The sequence below is a fragment of the Lagopus muta genome, chromosome 30 (assembly GCF_023343835.1).
Source record: "Lagopus muta isolate bLagMut1 chromosome 30, bLagMut1 primary, whole genome shotgun sequence".
Classification (NCBI taxonomy): Eukaryota; Metazoa; Chordata; class Aves; order Galliformes; family Phasianidae; genus Lagopus; species Lagopus muta.
Window position 1 is genome coordinate 1,894,997 of NC_064462.1, and position 25,480 is coordinate 1,920,476.

The 25,480-nt window shown below is 60.9% G+C and overlaps 1 protein-coding gene across 1 annotated transcript in view; it reads left to right on the forward strand.

Moving 5' to 3' along the window:
- LOC125685974 (valine--tRNA ligase-like) overlaps nucleotides 1–25,480 on the forward strand; it is a 128,720-nt gene that overhangs the window by 67,475 nt on the left and 35,765 nt on the right. The window contains 6 exon segments of the mRNA XM_048929507.1: nucleotides 4,273–4,334; nucleotides 4,336–4,368; nucleotides 8,073–8,163; nucleotides 12,948–13,000; nucleotides 16,880–16,951; nucleotides 21,953–22,056. Of these exon segments, the coding sequence (XP_048785464.1) occupies nucleotides 4,273–4,334; nucleotides 4,336–4,368; nucleotides 8,073–8,163; nucleotides 12,948–13,000; nucleotides 16,880–16,951; nucleotides 21,953–22,056 (415 nt within the window).

Below are 25,480 nucleotides of genomic sequence, written 5' to 3' on the forward strand. Positions count from 1 at the left end.
GGCGCTATGGGGCAGCACAAAGGCGCTATGGAGCGGCGCAGAGGCGCTATGGGGCGGCACAGAGGCGCTATGGGGCGCTATGGGGCGGCACAGAGGCGCTATGGGGCAGCACAAAGGCGCTATGGGGCAGCACAGAGGTGCTATGGGGTGGCACAGAGGCACTATGAGGCGCTATGGGGCGGCACAGAGGCGCTATGGGGCGGCACAGAGGCGCTATGGGGCGCTATGGGCCAGCATAGTTGCGCTATGGGGCAGCACAGAGGGTGCTATGGAGCGGCACAGAGGAGCTATGGGGCGGCACAAAGGCGCTATGGGGCAGCACAAAGGCGCTATGGAGCGGCACAGAGGAGCTATGGGGCGGCACAGTGGCGCTATGAGGCGCTATGGGGGTGGCACAGAGGCGCTATGGGGCGCTATGGGGCAGGCACAGAGGCGCTATGGGGCGGCACAGTGGCGCTATGAGGCGCTATGGGGTGGCACAGAGGCGCTATGGGGCGCTATGGGGCAGGCACAGAGGCGCTATGGGGCAGCACAGATGCGCTATGGGGCGGCACAGTGGCACTATGAGGCGCTATGGGGCGGCACAGAGGCGCTATGGGGCGGCACAAAGGCGCTATGGGGCGCTATGGGGGCAGCACAGAGGCGCTATGGGGCAGCACAGAGGTGCTATGGGGCGCTATGGGGCAGCACAGATGCGCTATGGGGTGGCACAGTGGCACTATGAGGCGCTATGGGGCGGCACAGAGGGGCACAGAGGCGCTATGGGGCAGCACAAAGGCGCTATGGGGGCGCTATGGGGCAGCACAGAGGCGCTATGGGGCAGCACAGAGGTGCTATGGGGCGCTATGGGCCAGCATAGTTGCGCTATGGGGCAGCACAGAGGCGCTGTGGGGCGGCACAGAGGTGCTATGGGGCGCTATGGGGTCGGCACAGAGGGCGCTATGGGGCAGCACAAAGGCACTATGGAGCAGCGCAGAGGCGCTATGGGGCGGCACAGAGGCGCTATGGGGCGCTATGGGGTGGCACAGAGGCGCTATGGGGCAGCACAAAGGCGCTATGGAGCGGCACAGAGGCGCTATGGGGCGGCACAGAGGCACTATGGGGCGCTATGGGGCAGCACAGAGGCGCTATGGGGCGGCACAGAGGCGCTGTGGGGCGGCACAGAGGTGCTATGGGGCGCTATGGGGCAGGCACAGAGGCGCTATGGGGCAGCACAAAGGCGCTATGGAGCGGCGCAGAGGCGCTATGGGGCGGCACAGAGGCGCTATGGGGCGCTATGGGGCGGCACAGAGGCGCTATGGGGCAGCACAAAGGCGCTATGGGGCAGCACAGAGGTGCTATGGGGTGGCACAGAGGCACTATGAGGCGCTATGGGGCGGCACAGAGGCGCTATGGGGCGGCACAGAGGCGCTATGGGGCGCTATGGGCCAGCATAGTTGCGCTATGGGGCAGCACAGAGGTGCTATGGAGCGGCACAGAGGAGCTATGGGGCGGCACAAAGGCGCTATGGGGCAGCACAAAGGCGCTATGGAGCGGCACAGAGGAGCTATGGGGCGGCACAGTGGCGCTATGAGGCGCTATGGGGTGGCACAGAGGCGCTATGGGGCGCTATGGGGCAGGCACAGAGGCGCTATGGGGCAGCACAAAGGCGCTATGGAGCGGCGCAGAGGCGCTGTGGGGCGGCACAGAGGCGCTATGGGGCGCTATGGGGCGGCACAGAGGCGCTATGGGGCAGCACAAAGGCGCTATGGGGCAGCACAGAGGTGCTATGGGGTGGCACAGAGGCACTATGAGGCGCTATGGGGCGGCACAGAGGCGCTATGGGGCGGCACAGAGGCGCTATGGGGCGCTATGGGCCAGCATAGTTGCGCTATGGGGCAGCACAGAGGTGCTATGGAGCGGCACAGAGGAGCTATGGGGCGGCACAAAGGCGCTATGGGGCAGCACAAAGGCGCTATGGAGCGGCACAGAGGAGCTATGGGGCGGCACAGTGGCGCTATGAGGCGCTATGGGGTGGCACAGAGGCGCTATGGGGCGCTATGGGGCAGCGCACAGAGGCGCTATGGGGCGGCACAGTGGCGCTATGAGGCGCTATGGGGTGGCACAGAGGCGCTATGGGGCGCTATGGGGCAGGCACAGAGGCGCTATGGGGCAGCACAGATGCGCTATGGGGCAGCACAAAGGCGCTATGGGGCAGCACAGAGGCGCTATGGGGCAGCACAGAGGTGCTATGGGGCGCTATGGGGCAGCACAGATGCGCTATGGGGTGGCACAGTGGCACTATGAGGCGCTATGGGGCGGCACAGAGGCGCTATGGGGCAGCACAAAGGCGCTATGGGGGCGCTATGGGGCAGCACAGAGGCGCTATGGGGCGCTATGGGCCAGCATAGTTGCGCTATGGGGCAGCACAGAGGCGCTGTGGGGCGGCACAGAGGCGCTATGGGGCGCTATGGGGTGGCACAGAGGCGCTATGGGGCAGCACAAAGGCGCTATGGAGCGGCACAGAGGCGCTATGGGGCAGCACAGAGGCGCTGTGGGGCAGCACAGGTGCTATGGGGCACTATGGGGCAGCACAGACGTGCTATGGGGCGGCACAGTGGCGCTATGAGGCGCTATGGGGCGGCACAGAGGCGCTATGGGGCAGCACAAAGGCGCTATGGGGCGGCACAGAGGCGCTATGGGGCGCTATGGGCCAGCATAGTTGCGCTATGGTGCAGCACAGAGGCGCTGTGGGGCGGCACAGAGGCGCTATGAGGCGCTATGGGGTGGCACAGAGGCGCTATGGGGCGCTATGGGCCAGCATAGTTGCGCTATGGGGCAGCACAGAGGCGCTGTGGGGCGGCACAGAGGCGCTATGGGGCGCTATGGGGTGGCACAGAGGCGCTATGGGGCGCTATGGGCCAGCATAGTTGCGCTATGGGGCAGCACAGAGGCGCTGTGGGGGCAGCACAAAGGTGCTATGGAGCGGCACAGAGGCGCTGTGGGGTGCTATGGGGCGGCACAGAGGCGCTATGGGGCAGCACAAAGGCGCTATGGGGCGCTATGGGGCAGCACAGAGGCGCTATGGGGCAGCACAGAGGTGCTATGGGGCGCTATGGGGCAGCACAGATGCGCTATGGGGCGGCACAGTGGCGCTATGAGGCGCTATGGGCCGGCATAGTTGCGCTATGGGGCAGCACAGAGGTGCTATGGGGCGGCACAGCAGCGCTATGGGGTAGCGCAGAGGCGCTATGGGGCTCTATGGGGCAGCACAGAGGCGCTATGGGGCAGCACAAAGGCGCTATGGGGCGCTATGGGGCAGCACAGAGGCGCTATGGGGCGGCACAGTGGCGCTATGAGGCGCTATGGGGTGGCACAGAGGCGCTATGGGGCGCTATGGGCCAGCATAGTTGCGCTATGGGGCAGCACAGAGGCGCTGTGGGGCAGCACAAAGGCGCTATGGGGCGCTATGGGGCAGCACAGAGGCGCTGTGGGGCAGCACAAAGGTGCTATGGGGCGCTATGGGCCAGCATAGTTGCGCTATGGGGCAGCACAGAGGCGCTATGGGGCAGCACAAAGGCGCTATGGGGCGCTATGGGGCAGCACAGAGGCGCTGTGGGGCAGCACAAAGGTGCTATGGAGCGGCACAGAGGCGCTGTGGGGGTGCTATGGGGCGGCACAGAGGCGCTATGGGGCAGCACAAAGGCGCTATGGGGCGCTATGGGGCAGCACAGAGGCGCTATGGGGCAGCACAGAGGTGCTATGGGGCGCTATGGGGCAGCACAGATGCGCTATGGGGCGGCACAGTGGCGCTATGAGGCGCTATGGGCCGGCATAGTTGCGCTATGGGGCAGCACAGAGGTGCTATGGGGCGGCACAGCAGCGCTATGGGGGTAGCGCAGAGGCGCTATGGGGCTCTATGGGGCAGCACAGAGGCGCTATGGGGCAGCACAAAGGCGCTATGGGGCGCTATGGGGCAGCACAGAGGCGCTATGGGGCAGCACAAAGGCGCTATGGAGCGGCACAGAGGCGCTATGGGGCGCTATGGGCCAGCAGAGAGGCGCTGTGGGGCGCTATGGGGTGGCACAGAGGCGCTATGGGGCAGCACAGAGGCGCTGTGGGGCGCTATGGGGCAGCACAGAGGCGCTATGGGGCAGCACAGAGGTGCTATGGGGCGCTATGGGGGCGGCACAGACGTGCTATGGGGCGGCACAGTGGCGCTATGAGGCGCTATGGGGCGGCACAGAGGCGCTATGGGGCAGCACAGCGGCATCCAGGCCGTACCCCACACAGGGCCCGGTTCGGAGCTGGTGGTGGCCACCACGCGGCCGGAAACCATGCTGGGGGACGCCGCCCGTCGCCGTGCATCCCGACGACCCCCGCTACCAGGTGGGCGGGACTTCCGGGGGGAAGGGGTGGGACTTCCGGTGGGGGAGAAGGGGCGGGACTTCCGGGAGGGGCGGGGTTTTGGGTGGGCTGAAGGCACGACTTCCGGGGGGATGGGGGGGTGATGCTTCTGTGGTGGGAGCCATAGATCCCATAGGGACCCATAGATCCCATAGCGACCCATAGATCCCATAGGGACCCATAGATCCTATAGCAACCCATAGATCCCATAGAGCCCCATAGATCCCATAGAGCCCCATAGATCCCATAGGGACCCATAGATCCCATAGGGAACCATAGATCCCATAGAGCCCCATAGATCCCATAAGGACACGTAGATCCCATAGGGACCCATAGATCCCATAGGGACTCATACGGGGACCCATAGGGACCCACAGAGGGACCCATAGATCCCATAGTGATCCATAGATTCCATAAGGACCCATAGAGACCCACAGAGGGACCCATAGATTCCATAGAGATCCATATATCCCATAGAGACCCATAGTTCCCATAGGGACCCATAGATTCCGTAAGGACCCATAGATCCCATAGAGATCCATAGATCCCATAGGGACTTGTAGGGGGGACCCATAGGGACCCACAGAGGGACCCATAGATCCCATAGTGATCCATAGATTCCATAAGGACCCATAGAGACCCACAGAGGGACCCATAGATTCCATAGAGATCCATATATCCCATAGAGACCCATAGTTCCCATAGGGACCCATAGATTCCGTAAGGACCCATAGATCCCATAGAGATCCATAGATCCCATAGGGACTTGTAGGGGGACCCATAGGGACCCACAGAGGGACCCATAGATCCCATAGTGATCCATAGATTCCATAAGGACCCATAGAGACCCACAGAGGGACCCATAGATTCCATAGAGATCCATATATCCCATAGAGACCCATAGTTCCCATAGGGACCCATAGATTCCGTAAGGACCCATAGATCCCATAGAGATCCATAGATCCCATAGGGACTTGTAGGGGGACCCATAGGGACCCACAGAGGGACCCATAGATCCCATAGTGATCCATAGATTCCATAAGGACCCCATAGAGACCCACAGAGGGACCCATAGATTCCATAGAGATCCATATATCCCATAGAGACCCATAGTTCCCATAGGGACCCATAGATTCCGTAAGGACCCATAGATCCCATAGAAATCCATAGATCCCATAGGGACTTGTAGGGGGACCCATAGGGACCCACAGAGGGACCCATAGATCCCATAGTGATCCATAGATTCCATAAGGACCCATAGGGACCCACAGAGGGACCCACAGAGGGACCCATAGTTACCATAGAGATCCATAGATTCCATGGAGACCCATAGATCCCATCGGGACCATAGATTTCATAAGGACCCATAGATCCCATAGAGATCCATAGATCCCATAGGGACTCATAGGGGGACCCATAGGTCCCATAGGGACCCATAGATTCTGTAAGGACTCATAGATCCCATAGGGCTCCATAGATCCGGTAGCGACCCATAGATCCTATAGAGCCACATATATCCTATAGAGCCACATAGATCTCATAGAGCCCCATAGATCCCATGGAGCCCCATAGATCCCATAGAGCCCCACAGATCCTACAGCGACCCATAGATCCCATAGAGCCCCATAGATCCCATAGAGCTCCATAGATCCCATAGGGCCCCATAGATCCTACAGCGACCCATAGCTCCTACAGCGACCCATAGATCGCATAGAGCCCCATAGATCCTATAGCAACCCACAGATCCCATAGAGCCCCATAGATCTCATAGAGCCCCATAGATCCTATAGCGACCCATAGATCCCATAGAGCCCCATTGAGTCCCATAGCGACCCATAGATCCCATAGAGCCCCATAGATCCCATAGAGCCCCATAGGTCCTATAGCAACCCATAGATCCCATAGATCCCATAGAGCCCCATAGATCCCATAACAACCCATAGATCCCATAGAGCCCCATAGATCCCATAGAGCCCCATAGATCCCATAGGGCCCCATAGATCCCATAGATCCCATAGGTCCCATAGGTCCCATAGAGCTCCATAGATCCTGTAGTGACCCATTGATCCCATAGAGCCCCATAGATCCCATAGAGCCCCATAGATCCTATAGCGACCCATAGATCCCATCGGGCCCCATAGATCCTATAGCGACCAATTGATCCCATAGAGCTCCATAGATCCCATAGGGCCCCATAGATCCTATAGCGACCCATAGATCCCATAGCGACCCATAGATCCCATAGAGCCCCATAGATCCCATAGAGCCCCATAGATCCCATAGAGCCCCATAGATCCCATAGGGCCCCATAGATCCTATAGCGACCCATAGATCCCGTCGGGCCCCATAGATCCTATAGCAACTCATAGATCCCATAGGTCCCATAGAGCTCCATAGATCCTGTAGTGACCCATAGATCCCATAGAGCCCCATAGATCCCATCGAGCCCCATAGATCCTATAGCGACCCATAGATCCCATCGGGCCCCATAGATCCTATAGCGACCCATTGATCCCATAGAGCTCCATAGATCCCATAGGGCCCCATAGATCCTATAGCGACCCATAGATCCCATCGGGCCCCATAGATCCTATAGCAACTCATAGATCCCATAGAGCCCCATAGATCCCATAGGGACCCATAGATCCCATAGATCCCATAGATCCCATAGGTCCCATAGAGCTCCATAGATCCTGTAGTGACCCATAGATCCCATAGAGCCCCATAGATCCCATAGAGCCCCATAGATCCTATAGCGACCCATAGATCCCATCGGGCCCCATAGATCCTATAGCGACCAATTGATCCCATAGAGCTCCATAGATCCCATCGGGCCCCATAGATCCTATAGCGACCCATAGATCCCATAGGGCCCCATAGATCCCATAGAGCCCCATAGATCCCATAGGGCCCCATAGATCCCATAGGGCCCCATAGATCCTATAGCGACCCATAGATCCCATCGGGCCCCATAGATCCTATAGCGACCCATAGATCCCATCGGGCCCCATAGATCCTATAGCGACCAATTGATCCCATAGAGCTCCATAGATCCCATCGGGCCCCATAGATCCTATAGCGACCCATAGATCCCATAGGGCCCCATAGATCCCATAGAGCCCCATAGATCCCATAGGGCCCCATAGATCCCATAGGGCCCCATAGATCCTATAGCGACCCATAGATCCCATCGGGCCCCATAGATCCTATAGCAACCCATAGATCCCATAGGGCCCCATAGATCCCACAGATCCCATAGATCCCATAGAGCTCCATAGATCCTGTAGTGACCCATAGATCCCATAGAGCCCCATAGATCCCATAGGGCCCCATAGATCCTATAGTGACCCATAGATCCCATAGAGCCCCATAGATCCTATAGTGACCCATAGATCCCATAGGGCCCCATAGATCCCATAGGGCCCCATAGATCCTATAGTGACCCATAGATCCCATAGGGCCCCATAGATCCTATAGTGACCCATAGATCCCATAGATCCCATGGCCTCTTGGTGACTCTCTATAGGGCTGACCCACAGATCCCCATTAATTACCACCATTAATTACCACCATTCATTACCCTAATGAGGTAAGGGATGAGGGGGCGAGGGCAGGAGCGATGGGCGGGACTTCCGGGTGCGGGGTGAGGGCGTGGCCAATGGCTGACAGCGTTGCCCCGCTCCCAGCACCTGATTGGTCGGCGCGTGGTGCACCCGTTCACCGGGCAGAGCCTGCCAATCATCATGGACGCCTTCGTCGACCCCCAGTTTGGAACCGGTGAGGGGGCGGGGCTTAGGAAAGGGGCGGGGCATAAACGGGGCGGGGCTAGGGGAAGGGGCGGGGCTTGGAGAGGGGCGGAGCCGTGTGTGAATTAGGGTTTGGAAATGGGCGGGGTTTGAAGTGGGGCGGGGCTTGGAAAAGGGGCGGGGCTTGGAGAGGGTGGGGGGGGAAAGGGGGCGTGGCTAGAAGTGGGAGGAGCTTAAAAGGGGTGGTAGGAAAAGGGGGTGTGGCTTAAATGGGGAGGGTGAGGCCTGGAGTGGGGAAGGTGTGGAAAGGGGTGGAGCTTAAAGAGGGGCGGGGCTTGAAATGGGCGGAGCCAGAGGTGGGAGGAGCTTTGGGTCGGCCGGAAGCAAAAGCAGGCAGGGTTTGTAAAGGGGCGGGGTTTAGGAGGGGCGGAGCTTAAAGGTGGGTGTGTCCTGAAGTGGGCGGGGCTTATAGAGGGGTGCGGAGCTTGGCAAGGGGCGGGGCTTAGAGGGATGGGGCTTGGAAAAGAGGCGGGGCTTGGGAAAGAGGCGGGGCTTGGAGAGGGTGGGAGGGAAAGGGGGCGTGGCTAAAAGTGGGAGGAGCTTAAAAGGGGGTGGTAGCAAAAGTGGGCGTGGCTTAAATGGGGAGGGTGAGGCCTGGAGTGGGGAAGGTGTGGAAAAGGGCGGAGCTTAAAGAGGGGCGGGGCTTGAAATGGGCGGAGCCAGAGGTGGGAGGAGCTTTGAGTTGGCTGGAAGCCAAAGCAGGCTTATAAAGGGGTTTATAAAGGGGCGGGGTTTAGGAGGGGCGGGGCTTAAAGGTGGGGTGTGTCCTGAAGTGGGCGGGGCTTATAGAGGGGTGTGGAGCATGGCAAGGGGCGGAGCTTATAGGGATGGGGCTTGGGAAAGAGGCGGGGCTTGGAGAGGGTGGGAGGGAAAGGGGGCGTGGCTAGAAGTGGGAGGAGCTTAAAGGGGGTGGTAGCAAAAGGGGGCGTGGCTTAAATGGGGAGGGTGAGGCCTGGAGTGAAGGAGGTGTGGAAAGGGGGCGGAGCTTAAAATGGGCGGAGCCAGAGGTGGGAGGAGCTTTGAGTCGGCTGGAAGCAAAAGCAGGCTGGGTTTGTAAAGGGGCGGGGCTTAGGAGGGGGCGGAGCTTAAAGGTGGGTGTGTCCTGAAGTGGGCGGGGCTTATAGAGGGTGTGGAGCATGGCAAGGGGCGGAGCTTATAGGGATGGGGCTTGGAAAAGAGGCGGGGCTTGGAGAGGGTGGGAGGGAAAGGGGGCGTGGCTAAAAGTGGGAGGAGCTTAAAAGGGGTGGTAGCAAAAGGGGGCGTGGCTTAAATGGGCAGGGTGAGGCCTGGAGTGGGGAAGGTGTGGAAAGGGGCGGGGCTTTAAAATGGGCGGAGCCAGAAGTGGGAGGAGCTTTGAGTCGACTGGAAGCAAAAGCAGGCTGGGTTTATAAAGGGGCGGGGCTCAGGAGGGGCGGAGCTTAAAGGTGGGTGTGTCCTGAGGTGGGCGGGGGCCTATAGTGGGGTGTGGAGCATGGCAAGGGGCGGGGGCTTATAGGGATGGGGCTTGGAAAAGAGGCGGGGCTTGGAGAGGGTGGGAGGGAAAGGGGGCGTGGCTAGAAGTGGGAGGAGCTTAAAAGGGGTGGTAGCAAAAGGGGGCGTGGCTTAAATGGGGAGGGTGAGGCCTGGAGTGAAGGAGGTGTGGAAAGGGGCGGAGCTTAAAGAGGGGCGTGGCTAGAAGCGGGCAGAGCTTGCAGATTGGTTGGAATAGAAGTGGGCGGAGCTTCGGAAGGGGTGGAGCTTGGGGGTGGGAGGGGCTTATAGGGGTGGGGGCGGGGCTTGGAAAGCGAATGAGTCAGAAGCAGATGGGGCTCAGGAAGGGGCGGAGCTTAAGGAAGGGCTGGTTATGTTGTGGGCGGGGCCAGAAGCGGGCAGAGCTTGCAGATTGGTTGGAATAGAAGTGGGTGGAGCTTAGGAAGGGGTGGAGCTTGGGGGTGGGAGGGGCTTATAGGGGGTGGGGGCGGGGCTTGGAAAGCAGGCGGGGCTCAGGAAGGGGCGGAGCTTACTGAATGGTGGGGTGCGGTGGGGGGCGGGGCCAGGAGCGGGCGGAGCTTGGCGATTGGTTGGAATTGAAGTGGGTGGAGCTTAGGAAGGGGTGGAGCTTGGGGGTGAGAGGGGCTTATTAGGGGTGGGGGCGGGGCTTGGAAAGCAGGCGGGGCTCAGGAAGGGGCGGAGCTTCCTGAATAATGGGGTGCGGTGGGGGGGTGGGGCCAGAAACCAGCAGAGCTTGCAGATTGGTTGGAATAGAAGTGGGCGGAGCTTCGGAAGGGGTGGATCTTAGGGGTGGGAGGGGCTTATAGGGGTGGGGGGCGGGGCTTGGAAAGCGGGCAGGGCTCTAAAAGGGGCGGAGCTTATGAAAGGAAGGGGTGCGGGGCGGGCAGAAGCGGGCGGAGCTTGCAGATTGGTTGGAATAGAAGTGGGTGGGGCTTTGGAAGGGGTGGAGCTTGGTGGTGGGAGGGGCTTATAGGGGTGGGGGCGGGGTTTGGAAAGCAGGCATGGCACTGAAAGGGGCGGAGCTTACGGAAGGAAGGGGTGCTGGGGGGGGACGGGGCCTGAAGCGGGCAGAGCTTGGAGATTGGTTGAAATAGAAGTGGGTGGAGCTTAGGAAGAGGTGGATCTTAGGGGTGGGAGGAGCTTATAGGGGTGGGGGCGGGGCTTGGAAAGCAGGCGGGGCTCTAATAGGGGCGGGGCTTATGAAAGGAAGGGGTGCGAGGGGGCAGAAGGGGGTGGAGCTTGCAGATTGGTGGGAATAAAAGTGGGCGGAGCTTAGGAAGGGGTGGAGCTTGCGAGTGGGAGGGGCTTATAGGGGTGGGGGCGGGGCTTGGAAAGCGAGTGGGGCTCTCAAAGGGGCGGAGCTTACAGAAGGGAAGGGGTGCGTTGTGGGTGGGGCCAGAAGCGGGCAGAGCTTGGTGATTGGTTGGAATAGAAGTGGGCGGAGCTTCGGAAGGGGTGGAGCTTGGGGGTAGGAGGGGCTTATAGGGGTGGGGGCGGGGCTTGGAAAGCGAACGAGTCAGAAGCAGATGGGGCTCAGGAAGGGGCGGAGCTTAAGGAAGGGCTGGTTATGTTGTGGGCGGGGCCAGAAGCGGGCAGAGCTTGCAGATTGGTTGGAATAGAAGTGGGCGGAGCTTAGGAAGGGGTGGAGCTTGGGGGTGGGAGGGGCTTATAGGGGTGGGGGGCGGGGCTTGGAAAGTGTGCGTGGCTCTGAAAGGGGCGGAGCTTACTAAAGGGTGGGTTGTGGTGTGGGCGGGGCCAGAAGCGGGCAGAGCTTGCAGATTGGTTGGAATAGGAGTGGGCGGAGCTTAGGAAGGGTGTGGAGCTTGGTGGTGGGAGGGGCTTATTAGGGGTGGGGGCGGGGCTTGGAAAGTGGGCGGGGCTCTGAAAGGGGCGGAGCTTACAGAAAGGTGGGTTATGGTGTGGGCGGGGCCAGAAACAGGCAAAGCTTGCAGATTGGTTGGAATAGAAGTGGGCGGAGCTTAGGAAGGGGTGGATCTTAGGGGTGGGAGGGGCTTATAGGGGCGGGGGCGGGGCTTGGAAAGTGGGCGGGTCAAAAGCCGGTAGGGCTCCGAAAGGGGCGGAGCTTAATGAAGGGAGGGTCGCCGTGGGGGGGGCGGGGCCAGGAGCGGCTGGAGCTTGGAGATTGGTTGGAATAGAAGTGGGCGGACCTTAGGAAGGGGTGGAGCTTAGGGGTGGGAGGGGCTTATAGGGGTGGGGGTGGTGCTTGGAAAGCAGAAGGGGCTCTGCAAGGGGCGGAGCTTACAGAAGGGAGGGTTGCAATGTGGGCGGGGCCAGAAGCGGGGCAGAGCTTGCAGATTGGTTGGAATAGAAGTGGGTGGAGCTTAGGGAGGGGTGGAGCTTGGGGGGTGGGAGGGGCTTATAGGGGTGGGGGGCGGGGCTTTGGAAAGCGGGCAGGGCTCTAAAAGGGGCGGGGGCTTATGAAGGGAAGGGGGTGCAGGGGGGCAGAAGCGGGCAGAGCTTGCAGATTGGTGGGAATAAAAGTGGGCGGAGCTTAGGAAGGGGTGGAGCTTGGGTGTGGGAGGGGCTTATAGGGGTGGGGGCGGGGCTTGGAAAGCGGGCAGGGCTCAGAAAGGGGCGGAGCTTACTGAATGGTGGGGTGCGGTGGGGGGGCGGGGCCAGGAGCGGGCAGAGCTTGGAGATTGGTTGGAATTGAAGTGGGTGGGGCTTTGGAAGGGGTGGAGCTTGGGAGTAGGAGGGGCTTATAGGGGTGGGGGCGGGGCTTGGAAAGTGGGCAGGGCTCCGAAAGGGGCGGAGCTTCCGGAAGGGTGGGGTGGGGTGTGGGTGGGGCCAGAAGCGGACAGAGCTTGCAGATTGGTTGGAATAGAAGTCGGAGCTTCGGAAGGGGTGGATCTTAGGGGTGGGAGGGGCTTATAGGGGTGGGGGGCGGGGCTTGGAGAGTGGGCGGGTCAGAAGCCGATAGGGCTCCGAAAGGGGCGGAGCTTAATGAAGGGAGGGTCGCCGTGGGGGGGCGGGGCCAGGAGCGGGTGGAGCTTGGAGATTGGTTGGAATAGGAGTGTGGGCGGAGCTTAGGAAGGAGTGGATCTTAGGGGTGGGAGGGGCTTATAGGGGGTGGGGGCGGGGATTGGAAAGGGGTGGAGCTTACAGAAAGAAAGGGTGCTGGGGGGGGCGGGGCCAGGAGCGGGCAGAGCTTGGTGATTGGTTGGAATAGAAGTGGGCGGAGCTTAGGGAGGGGGGTGGGTGGGGGTCCCTGATCTGCCCCCCTTCCCCCCCCCCCCCCCCCAGGAGCGGTGAAGGTGACCCCGGCCCACGACGCCACCGACTTCGATGTGGGGGCAGCGGCACCAGCTGCCATTGCTCAGCATCATTGGGGAGGACGGCAGGCTGCTCAACGTGCCCCCCCCCTTCCTGGTGAGATGGGGGGCGCTGTGGGGCGCTATGGGGTGGCTATGGGGCGGCTATGGGGCACTATGGGGTGACTATGGGGTGGCTATGGGGTGGCTGTGGGGCACTATGGGGTGGCTATGGGGTGCTCTGAGGCACTGTGGGGTATGAGGTGGTTATGGGGCACTATAGGGTGGCTATGGGGCGCTGTGGGGCAGTATGGGGGCAGATATGGGGCACTATGGGGTGTCTGTGGGGTGCTGTGAGGCCCTATGGGGTGGTTATGGGGTGCTGTGGGGCACTACCAGGGAGATATGGGGCACTATAGGGTGGCTATGGGGTGGCTATGGGGCACTATGGGGTGCTATGAGGCGCTATGGGGCAGATATGGGGCACTATGGGGTGCTGTGGGGTTGCTGCTGGGCACTATGGGGTGGCTATGGGGCGCTATGGCGTTGCTATGGGGTGCTGTGGGGCGCTATGGGGCAGATATGAGGCAACTATGGGGTGGCTATGGGGCGGCTATGGGGCGCTATGGGGCAGATTTGAGGCACTATGGGGCGGCTATGGGGCGCTATGGGGGCAGCGGCACCAGCTGCCATTGCTCAGCATCATTGGGGGAGGACGGCAGGCTGCTCAACGTGCCCCCCCCCTTCCTGGTGAGATGGGGGGCGCTGTGGGGCGCTATGGGGCACTATGGGGTGGCTGTGGGGCGCTATGGGGTGGCTATGGGGTGCTATGGGGTGGCTGTGGGGGCACTATAGGGTGGCTATGGGGTGCTACAGGGAGGCTATGGGGTGGCTATGGGGTGCTGTGGGGCTGTATGGGGCAGATATGGGGCACTATGGGGTGGCTATGGGGTGATGTGAGGCACTATAGGGCGGATTTGGGGCACTATGGGGTGACTATGGGGTGCTGTGGGGCGCTATGGGGCAGATATGGGGCACTATGGGGTGGCTATGGGGTGATGTGAGGCATAATGGGGTGGATTTGGGGCACTATGGGGTGGCTATGGGGCGGCTATGGGGCACTGTGGGGTGGCTATGGGGTGCTGTGGGGTGGCTATGGGGTGCCGTGGGGTGCTATGGGGTGGCTATGGGGTGCTATGGGGTGGCTATGGGGCGCTGTGGGGCACTATGGGGCAGACATGGGGCACTGTGGGGTGGCTATATGGTGTTGTGGGGCACTGTGGGGTGGCTATGGGGTGCTGTGAGGCACTATGGGGCAGATATGGGGCACTATGAGGTGGATATGGGGCGCTATGGGGTGGCTATGGGGCACTATGGGGTGGATATGGGGCACTATGGGGTGGCTATGGGGCACTATGGGGCAGATATGGGGTGCTATGGGGTGCCTATGGGGTGCTGTGGGGCACTATCAGGCAGATATGGGGCACTATAGGGTGGCTATGGGGTGTTATGGGGTGGTTATGGGGCACTATGGAGTGGCTATGGGGTGCTGTGGGGCACTATCAGGCAGATATGGGGCGCTATGGGGTGGCTATGGGGCACTATGGGGCAGATATGGGGCACTATGGGGTGGCTATGGGGTGCTGTGGGGCACTACAGGGTGGCTATGGGGTGCTCTGAGGCACTATGGGGCCGATATGGGGTGCTATGGGGTGGCTATGGGGTGCTGTGAAGCACTATGGGGCAGATAAGGGGCACTATAGGGTGGCTATGGGATGTTATGGTGTGGCTATGGGGCACTATGGGGTGCTATGGGGCGCTATGGGGGTGGCTATGGGGCGCTGTGGGGCGCTATGGGCTGCTCTGAGGCGCTATGGGGCAGATATGGGGCACTGTGGGGTGCTGTGGGGTTGCTGCTGGGCACTATGGGGCAGATATGAGTCACTATGGGGTGCTATGGGGCGCTATGGGGTGGCTATGGGGTGCTGTGAGGCACTATGGGGTGGATTTGGGGCACTATGGGGTGGCTATGGGGTGCTGTGAGGCACTATGTGGTGGATTTGGGGCACTATGGGGTGGCTGTGGGGTGATGTGAGGCACTATGGGGTGGCTATAGGGCTGTGTGGGGCAGATATGGGGCACTATGGGGTGGCTATGGGGTGGTTATGGGGCGGCTATGGAGCACTATGGGGTGCTGTGGGGCTGTATGGGGCAGATATGGGGCGCTATAGGGTGGCTATGGGGTGCTATGGGGCAGATATGGGGCGCTATGGGGTGGTTATGGGACGCTATGGGGTGGCTATGGGGTGTTGCGGGGCACTATGGGGTTGTTATGGGGCACTATAGGGTGGATATGGGGCACTATGGGGTGGATATGGGGCGCTATGGTGTGGCTATGGGGCACTATGGGGTGGATATGGGGCGCTATGGGGTGGCTATGGGGTGCTGTGAGGCACTATGGGGCAGTTATGGGGCACTATAGGGTGGCTATGGGGTGTTACGGGGGTGGCTATGGGGCACTATGGGGTGCTGTGGGGCACTATGGGGCGGCTATGGGGCACTGTGGGGCGCTATGGGGTGCTGTGAGGTGCTATGGGGCACTATGGGGTGCTGTGGGGTTGCTGCTGGGCACTATGGGGTGGCTATGGGGCGCTATGCGGTGGATATGGGGCGCTATGGGGTGGCTATAGGGAGCTGTGGGACGCTATGGGGCGGCTATGGGGTGGCTATGGGGCTCTATGGGGTGGCTGTGGGGCACTATGGGGTGGCTATGGGGCGCTATGGGGTGAATATGGGGCACTATGGGGTGGCTATGGGGAGCTATGGGGCACTATGGGGTGCCTATGGGGTACTGTGAGGCACTATGGGGCGGATTTGGGGCACTATGGGGTGGCTATGGGGTGGCTATGGGGTGCTGTGAGGCACTATGGGGCAGATATGGGGCACTATAGGGTGGTTATGGGGTGCTGTGGGGCACTATCAGGCAGTTATGGGGCACTATAGGGTGGCTATGGGGTGTTATGGGGTGGCTATGGGGTGGCTATGGGGTGCTGTGAGGCACTATGGGGCAGTTATGGGGCACTATAGGGTGGCTATGGGGTGTTATGGGGTGGCTATGGGGCACTATGGGGTGCTGTGGGGCACTATGGGGCGGCTATGGGGCACTGTGGGGCGCTATGGGGTGCTGTGAGGTGCTATGGGGCACTATGGGGTGCTGTGGGGTTGCTGCTGGGCACTATGGGGTGGCTATGGGGCGCTATGTGGTGGATATGGGGCGCTATGGGGTGGCTATGGGGTGCTGTGAGGCACTATGGGGTGGCTATGGGGCGCTATGGGGTGGTTATGGGGCGCTATGGGGTGGTTATGGGGCACTATTGGGTGGCTATGGGGTGCTGTGAGGCACTGTGGGGTATGAGGTGGTTATGGGGCACTATAGGGTGGCTATAGGGAGCTGTGGGACGCTATGGGGCGGCTATGGGGTGGCTATGGGGCGCTATGGGGTGCTGTGGGGTGGCTATGGGGTGGTTATGGGGCACTATGGGGTGGCTATGGGTGGCTATGGGGTGCTGTAAGGCCCTATGGGATGGTTATGGGGTGCTATGGGGCACTATCAGGCAGATATGGGGCACTATAGGGTGGCTATGGGGTGGTTATGGGATGGTTATGGGGCACTGTGGGGTGCTGTGGGGCACCATGGGGTGGCTATGGGGGCACTATGGGGTGGGTATGGGGTGCTGTGGGGCAGATATGGGGTACTATGGGGTGGCTGTGGGCTGCTGTGGGGTGGATATGGGGCGCTATGGGGTGGCTATGGGGCACTATGGGGTGGCTATGGGGCGCTATGGGGTTGCTATGGGGTGCTGTGGGGCGCTATGGGGCAGATATGAGGCACTATGGGGGCGGCTATGGGGCGCTATGGGGCAGCGGCACCAGCTGCCATTGCTCAGCATCATTGGGGAGGACGGCAGGCTGCTCAATGTGCCCCCCCCCTTCCTGGTGAGATGGGGGGCGCTGTGGGGTGGCTATGGGGTGGCTATGGGGCGCTATGGGGTGGCTATGGGGTGCTATGGGGTGGCTGTGGGGCGCTATGGGGTGGCTATGGGGTGCTATGGGGTGCTATGGAGTGGCTGTGGGGCACTATGGGGTGGCTATGGGGTGCTGTGAAGCACTATGGGGTGGCTATGGGGTGCTGTGAGGCACTATGGGGCACTATGGGGTGGCTATGGGGTGTTGTGAGGCACTATGGGGTGGCTATGGGGTGGTTATGGGACGCTATGGGGTGGCTATGGGGTGTTGTGGGGCACTATCAGGCAGATATGGGGCACTATGGGGTGGTTATGGGGTGCTGTGAGGCACTATGGGGTGGTTATGGGGCACTATAGGGTGGCTATGGGGTGCTATGGGGCAGTATGGGGCAGATATGGGGCACTATGGGGTGGCTATGGAACGCTATGGGGTTGCTATGGGGTGCTGTGAGGGTATGGGGTGGCTATGGGGTTGCTGCTGGGCACTATGGGGTGGCTATGGGGTGCTGTGGGGCAGCAATGGGGTGGCTATGGGGCACTATGGGGTGGCTATGGGGCGCTATGGGGTGGCTATGGGGCACTATGGGGTGGCTGTGGGGCACTATGGGGTGGCTATGGGGCACTATGAGGTGGATATGGGGCGCTATGGGGTGGCTATGGGGCACTATGGGGTGGTTATGGGGCACTATGAGGTGGATATGGGGCGCTATGGGGTGGCTATGGGGTACTATGGGGTGGTTATGGGGCACTATAGGGTGGCTATGGGGGTGCTGTGGGGCAGCTATGGGGCACTGTGGGGTGGCTGTGGGGCACTATGGGGTGGCTATGGGGCGCTATGGGATGAATATGGGGCACTATGGGGTGGCTATGGGGAGCTATGGGGCACTATGGGGTGCCTATGGGGTACTGTGAGGCACTATGGGGCGGATTTGGGGCACTATGGGGTGGCTATGGGGTGGCTATGGGGTGCTGTGAGGCACTATGGGGCAGATATGGGGCGCTATGGGGTGGCTATGGGGTGCTACGGGGAGGCTATGGGGCACTATGGGGTGCTGTGGGGCACTATGGGGCAGATTTGGGGCACTATGGGGTGGCTATGGGGTGTTGTGAAGCACTATGGAGTGGCTATGGGGCGCTATGGGGTGGCTATGGGGTGCTGTGGGGCAGCTATGGGGTGGCTATGGGGCACTATGAGGTGGATATGGGGCACTGTGGGGTTGCTATGGGGTGCTGTTAGGCTGTATGGGGCAGATATGGGGCACTATGGGGTGGCTATGGGGCGCTGTGGGGCACTATGGGGCAGATATGGGGCACTATGGGGTGGCTATGTGGTGCTGTGGGGCACTATGGGGTGGCTATGGGGTGCTGTGGGGCACTGTGGGGTGGCTATGGGGTGCTGTGGGGTGCCTATGGGGTGCTGTGAGGCACTATGGGGCAGATATGGGGCACTATGGGGTGGTTATGGGGCACTATAGGGTGGCTATGGGGCGCTGTGGGGCTGTATGGGGCAGATATGGGGCACTATAGGGTGGCTATGGGCACTATGGGGTGCTGTGGGGCACTTATGGGGTGGCTATGGGGCACTGTGGGGCACTATGGGGTGCTGTGAGGCGCTATGGGGCAGATATGGGGCACTATGGGGTGCTGTGGGGTTGCTGCTGGGCACTATGGGGTGGCTATGGGGCGCTATGGCGTTGCTATGGGGTGCTGTGGGGCGCTATGGGGCGGCTATGGGGCACTATGGGGTGGCTATGGGGCGCTATGGGGCTCTATGGGGCAGATATGAGGCACTATGGGGCGGCTATGGGGCGCTATGGGGCAGCGGCACCAGCTGCCATTGCTCAGCATCATTGGGGAGGACGGCAGGCTGCTCAACGTGCCCCCCCCCTTCCTGGTGAGATGGGGGGCGCTGTGGGGTGGCTGTGGGGTGGCTATGGGGCGCTATGGGGTGGTTATGGGGCGCTGTGGGGTGGTTATGGGGCACTATGGGGCGGCTATGGGGTGCTATGGGGCAGTATGGGGCAGCTATGGGGCACTATGGGGTGCTGTGGGGCTGTATGGGGCAGATATGGGGCGCTATAGGGTGGCTATGGGGTGTTGTGGGGCAGATATGGGGCACTATGGGGTGGTTATGGGACGCTATGGGGTGGCTATGGGGTGTTGTGGGGCACTATGGGGTTGTTATGGGGCACTATAGGGTGGCTATGGGGCACTACAGGGTGGTTATGGGGTGCTGTGGGGCACTATCAGGCAGATATGGGGCACTATAGGATGTCTGTGGAGTATTATGGAGTGGCTGTGGGGCAATATGGGGTGGCTATGGGGCTCTGTGGGTTGCTATGGGGTGCTGTGGGGCACTATCAGGCAGATATGGGGCGCTATGGGGTTGCTATGGGGCGCTGTGAGGCACTTATGGGGGCGAATTTGGGGTGCTATGGGGTGGCTATGTGGTGCTGTGGGGCACTATGGGGTGGCTATGGGGTGCTGTGGGGTGGCTATGGGGTGTTATGGGGTGGCTATGGGGTGGTTATGGGGCACTATGGGGTGGCTATGGGGTGCTGTGAGGCACTATGGGGCAGATATGGGGCGTTATGGGGTGGCTATGGGGCGCTATGGGGTGCTGTGGGGCTGTATGGGGCAGATATGGGGCACTGTGGGGTTGCTATGGGGTGCTGTGGGGCACTATGGGGTGGATTTGGGGCACTATGGGGTGGCTATGGGGTGATGTGAGGCACTATGGGGCAGATATGGGGCACTGTGGGGTACTGTGGGGTTGCTGCTGGGCACTATGGGGTGGCTATGGGGCGCTATGGGGTTGCTATGGGGTGCTGTGGGGCTGGATGGGGCAGATATGAGGCACTATGGGGTGGCAATGGGGTGCTATGGGGTTGGTATGGGGTGCTATGGGGCAGGGCTCTATGGGGCAGAGCGCTATGGGGCAGGGCGCTATGGGGCAGAGCGCTGTGGGGCAGGGCTCTATGGGGCAGAGCGCTATGGGGCAGGGCGCTATGGGGCAGAGCACTATGGGGCAGGGCTCTATGGGGCAGAGCGCTATGGGGAGCTATGGGTCGCTATGGGGCAGCAGTGACTCTGTGGCCCACAGGGGATGCGGCGCTTTGAGGCCCGTGTGGCAGGGCGCTATGGGGCAGGGCTCTATGGGGCGCTATGGGTCGCTATGGGGCAGGGCTGTGTTGGGCTCTATGGGGCAGGGCTCTATGGGGCAGAGCGCTATGGGTCGCTGTGGGGCAGCAGTGACTCTGTGGCCCACAGGGGATGCGGCGCTTTGAGGCCTGTGGGGCAGGGCTCTATGGGGCAGGGCTCTATGGGGCGCTATGGGTCGCTATGGGGCAGCAGTGACTCGGTGCCCCACAGGGGATGCGGCGCTTTGAGGCCCGTGTGGCAGGGCGCTATGGGGCGCTATGGGGCAGGGCTGTATGGGGCAGGGCTCTATGGGGCAGGGCGCTATGGGGCAGAGCGCTATGGGGCGCTATGGGGCAGCAGTGACTCTGTGCCCCACAGGGGATGCGGCGCTTTGAGGCCCGTGGGGCAGGGCGCTATGGGGCAGGGTGCTGTGAGGCACTATGCAGCTCTATGGGGCGCTATGGAGATCTATGGGGCAGGCATCTATGGGGCACTGTGGAGCTCTATGGGGCAGGGCTCTATGGGGCACTATGCAGCACTATGGGGCAGGGCTCTATAGGGCAGAGCGCTATGGGTCGCTATGGGGCAGCAGTGACTCTGTGGCCCACAGGGGATGCAGCGATTTGAGGCCCGTGTGGCAGGGCGCTATGGGGCGCTATGGGGCAAGGTGCTATGGGTCGCTATGGGGCAGCAGGGCTCTATGGGGCAGGGCTCTATGGGGCACTATGGGGCAGGGCTCTATGGGGCAGGGCTCTATGGGGCGCTATGGGGCAGGGCTCTATGGGGCAGGGCTCTATGGGGCGCTATGGGGCAGGGCTCTATAGGGCGCTATGGGGCACTATACAGCTCTATGGGGCAGGGCTCTATGGGGGCCGGGCGCTATGGGGCACTATGGAGCGCTATGGGGCAGGGCGCTATGGGGCACTATGGAGCTCTATGGGTCGCTATGGGGCAGCAGTGACTCTGTGGCCCACAGGGGATGCGGCGCTTTGAGGCCCGTGTGGCAGGGCTCTATGGGGCAGAGCGCTATGGGGCGCTATGGGGCAGGGCGCTATGGGGCGCTATGGGGCGCTATGGGGCAGGGCGCTATGGGGCGCTATGGGGCGCTATGGGGCAGCAGTGACTCGGTGCCCCACAGGGCATGCGGCACTTCGAGGCCCGTGGGGCAAGGCTCAATGGGGCGCTATGGGGCAGGGCTCTATGGGGCGCTATGGGGCAGGGCTGTATGGGGCAGGGCTCTATAGGGCTCTATGGGGCACTATGCAGCACTATGGGGCAGAGCGCTATGTGGCAGGGCGCTATGGGGCGCTATGGGGCAGGGCTCTATGGGACGCTATGGGGCAGGGCGCTATGGGGCGCTATGGGGCGCTATGGGTCGCTATGGGGCAGCAGTGACTCGGTGCCCCACAGGGGATGCGGCGCTTTGAGGCCCGTGTGGCAGGGCGCTATGGGGCAGGGCTCTATGGGGCGCTATGGGGCAGGGCTCTATGGGGCGCTATGGGGCGCTATGGGGCAGGGCTCTATGGGGCAGAGCGCTATGGGGCGCTATGGGTCGCTATGGGGCAGCAGTGACTCTGTGGCCCACAGGGGATGCGGCGCTTTGAGGCCCGTGGGGCAGGGCTCTATGGGGCGCTATGGGGCGCTATGGGGCAGGGCGCTATGGGGTGCTATGGGTCGCTATGGGGCAGCAGTGACTCTGTGCCCCACAGGGGATGCGGCGCTTTGAGGCCCGTGTGGCAGGGCTCTATGGGGCGCTATGGGGCAGGGCGCTATGGGGCGCTATGGGGCGCTATGGGTCGCTATGGGGCAGCAGTGACTCTGTGGCCCACAGGGGATGCGGCGCTTTGAGGCCCGTGTGGCGGTGGTGGCGGCCCTGCAGCGGCTGGGGCTGTTCAGGGGGGAGAGCGAAAACCCCATGGCTGTGCCCATATGCAGGTAAGGGGGCAGAGATGTGGGGCGGATGTGGGGTGGATGTGGGGGTGGGATGTGGGGTGGAGATGTGGGGCGGGATGTGGGGCGGGATGTGGGGCGGAGATGTGGGGCGGGATGTGGGGCGGAGATGTGGGGCGGGATGTGGGGTGGAGATGTGGGGCGGGATGTGGGGCGGGATGTGGGGTGGAGATGTGGGGCGGGATGTGGGGCGGAGATGTGGGGCGGGATGTGGGGCGGGATGTGGGGTGGAGATGTGGGGCGGGATGTGGGGCGGGATGTGGGGCGGGATGTGGGGCGGAGATGTGGGGCGGAGATGTGGGGTGGAGATGTGGGGCGGGATGTGGGGCTGTGGTGGGGCACTGTGGGTTGCTGTGGGGCTCTGTGGGGTTCCTGTGGGTCCCTATGGGTCGCTGTGGGTCTCAGTGGGGCGCTGTGGGTCCCTATAGGTCGCTGTGGGTCCCTGTGGGTCTCTATGGGTCCCTATGGGGCCCTATGGGTCCCTATGGGGCTCTGTGGGGCACGGTGGGTCCTTATGGGTCTCTGTGGGTCCCTATGGGTCTCTGTGTGTTTCTATGGGTCTCTGTGAGTCCCTATGGTTTTCCATGGGTCCCTATGGGTCTCTATGTGTCTCTGTGGGTCCCTATGGGTCTCTATGGGTCTCAGTGGGTCCCTATGGATCTCTACGGGTCCCTGTGGGGCTCTATGGGTCTCTATGGGTCCCTGTGGGTCTCTATGGGGCAGTTATGTGTCCCTATGGGTCCCTATGGGTCTCTGTGGGTCTCTATAGGTCTCTGTGTGTTTCTATGGGTCCCTATGGGTCCCTATGGATCTCTACGGGTCCCTGTGGGTCCCTGTGGGTCCCTGTGGGTCTCTGTGGGTCTCTGTGGGTCCCTATGGGGTGCTGTGGGTCCCTATGGGGCCCTATGGGTCTCTGTGGGTCCCTATGGGTCTGTATGGGTCTCAGTGGGGCACTATGGGTCTCTATGGGTCTCTGTGTGTTTCTATGGGTCCCTATGGGTCCCTGTGGGTCTCAGTGGGTCCCTATGGGTATCTATGGGGCAGTTATGGGTCTCTGTGGGTCCCTGTGGGTCTCTATGGGTGCCTATGGGTCTCTATGGATCCTTATGGGTCCCTATGGGTCCCTATGGGTCTCTATGGGTCCTTATGGGTCCCTATGGGTCTCTATGGGTCTCTGTGGTTCCCTATGGGTCTCCATGGGTCCCTATGGGAATCTATGGGGCAGTTATGGGTCTCTGTGCGTCCCTATGGGTCCCTATGGGTCTCAGTGGGTCTCTATGGGTCTCTATGGATCCTTATAGGTCCGTATGGGTCCCTATAGGTTCCTATGGGTCCATATGGGTCTCTGTAGGGCACTATGGATATCTATGGGGCAGTTATGGGTCTCTGTGGGTCCCTATGGGTCTCTATGGGTCCCTATGGGTCTCTATGGATCCTTATGGGTCTCAGTGGGTCCCTATGGGTCTCTGTGGGTCTCTATGGGTCCATATGGGTCCCTATGGGTCCCTGTGGGTCTCAGTGGGTCCCTATGGGTATCTATGGGGCAGTTATGGGTCCTTATGTGTCCCTATGGGTCCCTATGGGTCTCTATGGGTCGGTGTGGTTCTCTATGGGTCTCTGTCGGTCCCTATGGGTCTCTGTGGGTATCAGTGGGTCTTTAAGGGTCTCTAAGGGTCCCTATGGGTCTCTATGGGTCTTTATGGTTCTCTATGGGTCTCTGTTGGTCCCTATGGGTCCCTATGGGTCTCTATGGGTATCAGTGGGTCTTTAAGGGTCTCTAAGGGTCCCTATGGGTCTCTATGGGTCTTTATGGTTCTCTATGGGTCTCTGTCGGTCCCTATGGGTCCCTATGGGTCTCTGTGGGTCCCTGTGGAGCACTGTGGGTCCCTATGAGTCCCTGTGGGTCTCTACAGGTTTCTGTGGGTCCCTCTGGGTCTCTATAGATCTCTGTGGGTCCTTATTGGTCCCTATGGGTCTCTGTGGGTCCCTGTGGGTCTCTGTGGGTCCCCATGGCTATCTATGGGGCAGTTATGGGTCGCTGTGGGTCCCTATGGGTCCCTATGGGTCTCTATGGGTCTCTATGGGTCTCTGTGGGTCCCTATGGGTCCCTATGGGTTTCTATGGGTCTCTATGGGTCCTTATGTGTTCCTATGGGTCTCTGTGGGTCTCTATGGGTCCCTATGGGTCTCTGTGGGTGTCTGTGGGTCTCTGTGGGTCCCTATGGATCCCTACGGGTCCCTATGTGTCCCTATGGGTCCCTATAGGTCGCTGTGGGTCCATATGAGTCCCTATGGGTCTCTATGGGTTTCTGTGGGTCCCTATGGGTCTCTGTGTGTTTCTATAGATCATTATGGGTCCCTATGGGTCTCTGTGGATGCCTATGGGTTTCTATGGATCCTATGGGTCCCTATGGGTCCCTGTGGGTCTCAGTGGGTCCCCATGGGTATCTATGGGGCAGTTATGGGTCTCTGTGGGTCCCTATGTGTCCCTATGGGTCCCTATGGGTCCCTATGTTTCTCTATGGGTCTCTATATTCCCTATGGGTCCCTATGGGTCTCTATGGGTCCTTATGGGTCTCAGTGGGTCCCTATGGGTCTCTGTGGGTCTCTATGGGTCCATATGGGTCCCTATGGGTCCCTGTGGGTCTCAGTGGGTCCCTATGGGTATCTATGGGGCAGTTATGGGTCCTTATGTGTCCCTATGGGTCCCTATGGGGCTCAGTGGGGCACTATGGGTCCCTATGGGTCTCTATGGGTCTTTATGGTTCTCTATGGGTCTCTGTGCGTCCCTATGGGTCCCTATGGGTCTCAGTGGGTCTCTATGGGTCTCTATGGATCCTTATGGGTTCGTATGGGTCCCTATAGGTTCCTATGGGTCCATATGGGTCTCTGTAGGGCACTATGGATATCTATGGGGCAGTTATGGGTCTCTGTGGGTCCCTATGGGTCTCTATGGGTCCCTATGGGTCTCTGTGGGTCTCTATGGGTCCATATGGGTCCCTATTGGTCCCTGTGGGTCTCAGTGGGTCCCCATGGGTATCTATGGGGCAGTTATGGGTCCCTATGGGTCCCTATGGGTTTCTATGGGTCTCTATGGGTCGCTGTGGGTCCCTATGGGTCCCTATGGGTCTCTATGGGTCTCTGTGGGTCTCTATGGGTCCCTATGGGTTCTTATGGGTCCCTATGGGTCTCTGTGGGTGTCTGTGGGTCTCTATGGGTCCCTATGGATCCCTACGGGTCCCTATGTGTCCCTATGGGTCCCTATAGGTCGCTGTGGGTCCATATGAGTCCCTATGGGTCTCTATGGGTTTCTGTGGGTCCCTATGGGTCTCTGTGTGTTTCTATAGATCATTATGGGTCCCTATGGGTCTCTGTGGATGCCTATGGGTTTCTATGGATCCTATGGGTCC